The sequence below is a fragment of the Oncorhynchus mykiss genome, chromosome 25, assembly GCF_013265735.2.
Source record: "Oncorhynchus mykiss isolate Arlee chromosome 25, USDA_OmykA_1.1, whole genome shotgun sequence".
Lineage (NCBI taxonomy): Eukaryota > Metazoa > Chordata > Actinopteri > Salmoniformes > Salmonidae > Oncorhynchus > Oncorhynchus mykiss.
Window position 1 is genome coordinate 15,336,567 of NC_048589.1, and position 8,503 is coordinate 15,345,069.

Sequence of the window (8,503 nt, forward strand, 5' to 3'; positions counted from 1 at the left end):
CTGTGATTAAATGTGTATTGACATTGCAGTTCACTTCTAATGAATAACAATGGATAATTAGGCAATATTAAATATTTTGCCCAATACACATCCGTTCAGATGGTTTAACATAACATAATCAGACCTGGAGCACTATGCAAATGTATTGTGTCCAAGCTACTGTACAATATGTTAGCAAAAATAGAGGCTCATAGACAAAGATAAGAATTGTTCAGTAACTAACTTCACAAACATTATACACTGAGTGTACAAAACATTAGGAACACCTGCTCTTAACATGACATAGACTGACCAGGTGAATCCAGGGGAAACATATGATCCCTTATTAATGTCACCTGTTAAATCCACTTCAATCAGTGTAGATGAAGGGGAGGAGACAGGTTAAAGAAGGATTGTTAAGCCTTGAGACAAATCAGACTTGGATTGTGTATGTGTGCTTTCGAAGACCTTGTAGAGTCCATGCCCCGACGAATTGAGGCTGTTCTGAGAGCATAGGGGGGTGCAACTCACTATTAGGAAGGTGTTCCTAATGTTTTTGTACACTCTATGTAGTTCTTGTTGTATTATGTCCTTGTATTACTGTAAGTCCTTTTCTCTTAACCTTTTTGAGATGCCATCTGATGTTAGCCACACTCAAGATGTTGGGTCCCATGATATCTCCTCCTGTGGTCCACTGGGTAGACAAACACCAAGTTGGATCGATACAGATCATCACTCAGCTTAGGCCTCCTTTCTACATGACAAGAGAAAAGTAGCACAAATGAAATTGCCAGGCCCTGGATACAGCACACATAAAACGTAGGCTATTGCGTGGCCTTCCTGAGCGCATTCCTCTCAATATCCAAAGGTGCGTATTTGAGGAAATCCTTAGGCCATTTGTGCCCGTGTTTGCCCCAGGACCCAGTGGGGTGAGTCGGTGTAATAACTGCTGCCCCCTCCCTCTGAATCACATCACTATGGCTGTCCTGCCTATTTATTTAGCCGGGTTGTGTGCCTTCCCAGTCTAGTCGCTTTTCAGATTCATTTCCAGGTAAACACACTGTGGCAAGCCGCAAACCTGCAGCCAACAAGCGTTGTCACAGCTGTGGCAGATAATGGGAAGTCCAAACTCTGGGCCTGTTCTGGAATGTTTACTGTCACCACAGGCACTTGGCAGCAAACATTTTTCCATCGCTTTCCGAAGAAAGAGGCTAATTTTATTAATTTTATTTTTACGAATCACAAGCTTAACTTATTGACCCCAGTGTTTTGTATGAGGTAAGGCAACAGAAACTCGAAAAGGGGGAAACTAAAGTGAATCTTTAAAGCTCGCTGAAAACTGAAGCAGCACAGTGGCAAGAAATCCTACTCCGAAAGCGAAGCTTGAAGCAACACATTTCTGCCAACAACTTCTGGGTGTTTGAAGGAATGTTAGATGGTCCTACCTTTCTCACAGAGCAGAGGAGCGCACCCAGTTTCCATCCCCCAGCCCAGCTCTGTTTCCAAGTACCTCTTAGGATTACCCTGAGGCGAAGGGGATCCAGAGAACTAGGCTTTGTGATATGATGACGTGATAGGATGATACGATATGATTATGTAATTGAAGGTGTGTTGTAATAGCACAACCAGGTGTCAGACTGTCACCTTTCCATTGGTCCACAAGGGAATCTCTAGTGTGGTAAGGACTGGAGTGTTCAACTCCGGTCCGTTAGGGCCACAGTGTTTGAAAGCGGCCTTTGAAGGCTGGAGCTGTGCACCTGTGGGTGAGAGACTTAAATTCATATTCAATGTTTCATTCATGGGGGCAGACAAGAAATACATGTAGCCTATCCCCCAAGAGCTGCCATATCCCTTTAGCTTCCAGTACCTGGTATGAATACCAAATTGGCTGAGAATAGAAGCCAAAAACTCCATAAAATCAAAGCATAAAGTGCCCTGATGTGAAGCTGACCATCCAGTACCATCCAGTTTTTAAAGACCCTGAACCATACAGATCCAATACCATGCAGTTTGTAGAGTCCCTAGTGAGACTGGCCATGTAACATATTGTACAACCAGTATTCCTCTTGTATGGTGGCAGAAAGGTGAGAACCAGCTAGCGGGATATTGCACTGCAATGCCAGCGCTGAAGTATTATAGCACAACCCCTACTGAAAAAGGTGAAAAAAAAGTTGGATATCCTTTTCTGTCACCCATTGGACAAATTATTATTGCACTCACCTCCATCTCACACATGACAAAGGATTGATGCATATGCAAGTTTGTTAAAATGGTCTACATCCATTGTTGCAGGCAGAGGTCTGGCCCAGAGGTCTGGCCCAGAGGTCTGGCCATGAGGCCATTTTAGCTGTTATATATAAAATAATGAAAAAAAATATTGATGTCTAATGTTTGTAGACAAATTATGAGATTAGGATAGGTTGACTATTTTATTATTGTTTGATGTATTTGTTATATGTTGTATGGTTCTGTTTTGTACTGATTATTGTGGTTTCCTTGTGTTTAGTCTGTATTGTGTTTTCCATCAGGGACCAGGTTGGAAACAAGTGAATTTTGCTGTAACGTGTGTTTTATTCAGTGCATATTTTTTCCAATCAATATGGACATAATAATGTTATATTATAGTTTTTGTTTTTATAGTAATGAACAAATGTGTGAAGACATGTGGAGGGGATACGCTGGTTAACAATTAACTCCGGAATTAGCTAAATATTTTACAAGAACATTGGTCATATTGTCATTTATAGCATGTTTTTTTAATTAAGAACTTTACTTTGTGATAGTATGGCCAGTCACATTTTACCATATTTATGTACAGTTGGGAAAGAGGTCAATGACCTATAGTTGTCATGGACATAATGTATTCAGAACTCAACACTCTTATAAAAAAGGTTTCCAAAATGGTTCTTTGGCTGTCCCCATATGAAACCCTTTTTGGTTCCAGGTAAAACCTGTTTGGGTTCCAGGCAGGTAGCCTAGTGGTTAGAGCAGTGGGCCAGTAACAGAACGACTGCTCGATGAAATCCCAAAGCTGACATGGTAAAAAATATGTTTTTCTACCCCTGAACAAGGCAGTTAACCCACTGTTCCTAGGCCGTGATTGTAAATAAGAATTTGTTCTTAACTGACCTGCCTAGTTAAATAAAGGTAAAATAAAAATTAAACTTTTGGGTTCTGTGTAGAACCCTGTGTGGAAAGGGTTCTACCTTGACCCAAAAGGGTTTTTCAAAGGTTTATCCTATGAGGACCTGCAGCCTAAGAACCCTTCTAGGTTCTAGATAACACCTGAAGTGATGCAACAACGTCAGCATGAATATTGCAATGCTCAGCTTTTTAAAACATTGTAATGCAAAAAAATTATATATATATATATATATATATTTTTTATAAGAACAATACTTTTCAATGTCTATACCATGACGATTTCGGCTTATATTACGCCTCTCAATAAATGGAAGTAACTGTGTTGAATGTGTAGGCTATGTGGTCCTTAGACACACCAAGGGGTGGTCATGATCTCATTTCCAAGTTAAGCAGACGGTCTGTTGTCCCCTCGTCAACACCGAATGGTTTACTCTCCTTTACTAATGGGTTTTTACCGATAGTTATGCTCTTACATCTATCTATATGCAGTCAAATAGATGTTCAACCAACGGCACGTGGCTGGCACCATTCTGTGTCCTCACTTTGATCCGGTAAATAAGATAGGAAGTTATTCTATAGGCTAGTTGATTAATTAATGTAACGATAGGCTATAGAGATTTTAGAGGGTGTTGTTTTCTGTACGTAGTCTAATGCACCACTAACAATGATTGTTGGACAAATATAACCAAGAGAGGGCGCTGAAACGTAAATCTTCCTCTAATTGTTCTTGCGCACAACACTAATACATTATCACAAAAACATATAAATAATTCTAAATGATAAGGAAACCTTTAAGACGTGGCCATTATTATTATGTTTTATGAAATCTGTAGTGAAAAAAACATGGAACATGTTATTACTGATTAGGCCTATTTGTCATTTATCTGCCATGATTTTAAATGTTCATTTTTCATATTTGTTGTACTTTATTTTAATTTTATAATTTCAAATAGGCCATTCCCTATTCCCTAGGCTACACCAAAATGTAAATTCGTTAGTGGCTGGATTGATTTTATTCTAGCCTAAATCATTCTTACTTTTTTTCCTAAAGCCTATCAGCCGACATCGAGGCAATCCGTTAAATCGTCAGTGCTCAAACACATTGAATAAACTTTACTTTGTTTAAGGTATCTAGCGCTTGTGTCCTGGGAAATCAATAGTCCACACCTTGACACACACGCGCGTTCACGGACGACACGTTCTCTTTCCTATTTTAGTCCACACATTCAATAGCAATAGAAGCTACCAAGTGAATATTACCTTGAAATTGTAAAATGCAAAAACGTGGCAATATGTTTTGATATAGGCTACATATTAGGGCCATATGTTGTTATTGCTTGCAATTGAGGTTGAAAATATCAATATTATTCTTAAGGGGACAATAATATACGTTTTTACCGTAAAACTGGTTGTGAAACCTGAATTGCTTAGGCTACGAATGATTCAGACTAATGGATCAAACTTAAACTAAATAATTTCTCTATCACTTTACCAAAACTATATGAAATTGGGTGGCTTAAGATGGAGTAGACTTCGATAAGATCGAGTAGACTAATGAAATAGTACATTACCTCGTCAAATACTCAACTAAATCTAGGTCCTTGGTGGTAGGGAAGAAAAACAATTAAGATGCATTTAAATTCCTTTTTCAAGCAACGTCTGAAAAGAACATCACAAGAGAAATAACGCATGATAAAAAAGCAGCGCCAAAACAGCAATTAACCCCCCCCCCCCCCCCCCCCCACACACACACACCCCCCACCTTCTGAAATTCAATAAGATTATAATGAATATTTTTATATGAGACTGTTATTTTTATTCAGCGCAGGTGTACAATAGGGGGGCAAGTCGAGGAGTCTCACGCCTAGGTGTGAGGAGATTATTCAAATAGGGCAAGTGAAGAAGTAGGGATTGGAGGCTCGCCTGGCGCACAGAGCTATATCATAGCGTTTACAGCCAGCTCGGAACGTCATTTGAACTCCGGTCATCATCAGACGCTTTTCAGCGCCCGTGGGCAAGGCTGGCTGAAAGACACACATGCGCCAGTCCTTGACTAAGGACCTACCAACGACCCGAATACCCCGTGGTCCCAAATCACCGTTTGTTAGAGCGCGTTTTGCCATTTCTTCTGCGAAGAAACGGTTTGACAACTATTCGGAACTTCCATGATGCTTGGAGCAGTTAAAATGGAAGGACACGAACACACAGACTGGAGCACCTACTACGGAGAGCCCGAGGTGGGTACCTTAAATATTGTTTTTCGTCTGCAGCCGATCCCATTTTATACAACTCAATATTAGCCCAGAGATAATATTAACTTTGTGATCAAATATTGACTTGAGGCGCCTCCAAATCCTGCCCCATCTCTACGCACGACACTATCCTAACGAAGTTGTGCTTGACATGTAGGGAAAACTTTTTACTCAGATTGTAATTCCATATGTCTACATTTATCTTTACAAAATCATACATAGTTGTGTCATTTTACCCAATGAGCAAACATTTGTTTAACCGTTTTGATTGGTGAACGATGAATTCAAATATTTGTGTTGCATGTTCTATAATATTGTCCACACACTAGAACAATTTAATCAATTTTCTCTTTGTATTTAAGCTGATTACCTGACGTAAGATATGGTGACAATTCTTCGTTTTTACTTCCTTGATGTAGGCTAGACATTTAAACTATTGGTCACATCATCGAGTGAAATTATATTTCTGTCAAGCAATTTGCTTTACCAAATTTAGCATTGGATTTCAGAAGAAAGAACTGCGCCGGGATTGCTTGCTTTGACATCAATTTCGATAATTTATGTTTACCATTATAATAATACTGATTATCATAGTTTTGCTGGTTGTTATAATTTTTGCTGATATATTTGATATTATGTTATTATCATAGCTTTATTAGGTTCACTACACATGAACACTATCAACCCTTCCCGAACATCTCAAACAGGCTAACAATACTTGTTTTCTGTCTTGCTTTCCAGTGTTACACCTCGGTTGGCAACATGAACACAGGCCTGGGCATGAACTCAATGAACACCTACATGAGCATGTCGGGCATGAGCACCACGGCCAACATGACAGCCAACCCCATGAACATGTCCTATGTCAACACGGCCATGAGTCCCTCCATGACCGGAATGTCACCGGGCACCGGAGCCATGAACGGCATGGGCGCTGGCATGACAGCCATGAGCGCCACGCTCAGCCCCAGCATGAGCCCCATGACCGCGCAGCCTCCGTCCATGAACTCCCTTACGTCCTACGCCAACATGAACGCCATGAGCCCCATGTATGGACAGTCCAGCATCAACAGATCTAGGGACCCGAAGACATACCGGAGGAGCTACACTCACGCCAAGCCCCCGTACTCTTACATTTCTCTCATCACTATGGCTATCCAACAGTCCCCCAGCAAGATGCTGACGCTGGCCGAGGTCTATCAGTGGATCATGGATCTTTTCCCGTTTTACCGACAGAACCAGCAACGCTGGCAGAACTCAATTCGCCATTCTCTATCGTTCAATGATTGTTTCCTCAAAGTGCCTAGATCTCCGGATAAGCCCGGTAAGGGCTCGTTTTGGACCCTCCACCCGGATTCGGGGAACATGTTCGAGAACGGCTGCTATCTGAGGAGGCAGAAGCGGTTTAAGTGTGACGGCCAAAAGAAGATGTGCAAGGAGTCAGGAAGGAAGACATCCGAGGGGGGCTCGAACAGCAGCTCGGAGAGTTGCAACGGCAACGAGTCCCCCCATTCCAACTCCTCCCCCAACGATCACAAAAGGTCTCTGTCAGACATGAAGTCGATCCAGGCTCTGAGTCCGGAGCACGCCGCCTCACCGGTGTCCCACTCCCAGGTGCATGGGCACCTCATGTCCCAGCATCACTCGGTCCTCGCACACGAAGCGCACCTGAAACCCGAGCATCACTACTCGTTCAACCACCCCTTCTCCATCAACAACCTCATGTCTTCGGAGCAACAGCATCACAAAATGGACCTAAAGACTTACGAGCAGGTGATGCACTATTCCGGCTACGGTTCCCCCATGGCCGGGGCGCTATCCATGGGTTCGATGGGAAAAGTGGGTTTAGATTCCTCGTCAATACCCGCTGACGCATCTTACTATCAAGGCGTCTACTCCAGGCCTATTATGAACTCCTCATAAACTCAGTCCCCAAACAGAAAACGGACTCTTTCCAGCAATTTGTACATTTGTAAAATGATAGTTTGTGCATGTAGGACTATTCCATATATTTTTGACGTTTCCCACTGGTTTAGTTGTCAAGTTGGTTTAGTAATTATTTTGTAAAGGGATGTTAATAATAATGTGACAAAATCTGTTCAAAATGCGGCGTTAAGAATGGACCAAAAGACAATAAGCCTTGTGTAAAATGCATCTGTATAGGCCCGACCTACCGGGATTCTTATATGAATTTAAATGCATCTGTATAGGCCCGACCTACCGGGATTCTTATATGAATTTAAATGCATCTGTATAGGCCCGACCTACCGGGATTCTTAAATGAATTTAAATGCATCGTGGGAGACTGAAGTTCTTCAATCATTTGTGTAATTCTTATTTATGGCTTGTAAATGTGTGTTCTTGTAGTTGACGACAAGAACAGAATCTATATTAAAGTGTTATTTGGATTTTTTTCTGAACACAATTTTGTTATTTACACAGTTGGTCTAGGCCTATTACGCATCAATAAAATAATAGGCCTATTATTATTATTATTAGTAGTAGTAGTATTAGTAGTATTAGTAGCATTGGTATTATTATTAGTAGTAGTAGTAGTAGTATTAGTAGTATTAGTAGCATTAGTAGTATTATTATTAGTAGTAGTAGTAGTTGTAGTAGTAGAAGTAGTAGTACTATTCGTATTATTAGTATTAGTAGTATTAGTAGCATTGGTATTATTAGTATTATTAGTAGTAGTAGTTGTAGTAGTACTATTAGTATTATTATTATTAGCATTAGTAGTATTAGTAGCATTGGTATTACTATTATTATTATTATTATTAGTTGTAGAAGTAGTAGTAGTAGTAGTAGAAGTAGTAGTAGTGGTAGTGGTAGTAGTAGTAGTAGTAGTAGTAGTAGTAGTAGTAGTAGACCTAGTAATATGCAGCAGTGGCAGCTTCAGATATGCCTAATATTTTAAGATGACAATATTTTTGTTCAGGTCTTCACTCTTATAAAAGTGTTCCGTTGTGTCCAATAAAATAATATTTAGGAGGAGTTACATCTTTAAACACCACGAAAAGGCGCATTTTATTTGGTGAGGTGTGTGCTCATAACGATACTGATCATCTAGTTGTGTAGTGAGGACGGAGGGAAAATAAGTTTTGATCCTCTCAATGACCAAACCA

General features: G+C 40.5%; 1 protein-coding gene across 1 annotated transcript; it reads left to right on the forward strand.

The window, feature by feature from the left end:
- Positions 1–5,043: 5,043 nt before the first annotated feature.
- On the forward strand, positions 5,044–7,790 carry foxa2 (forkhead box A2). The gene is made up of 2 exons (XM_021584615.2): positions 5,044–5,360; positions 6,117–7,790. Exons 1-2 carry the CDS (start codon positions 5,289–5,291, stop codon positions 7,296–7,298), a joined length of 1,254 nt encoding a protein of 417 aa, XP_021440290.1. The 5' UTR covers positions 5,044–5,288; the 3' UTR covers positions 7,299–7,790.
- Positions 7,791–8,503: the final 713 nt, after the last annotated feature.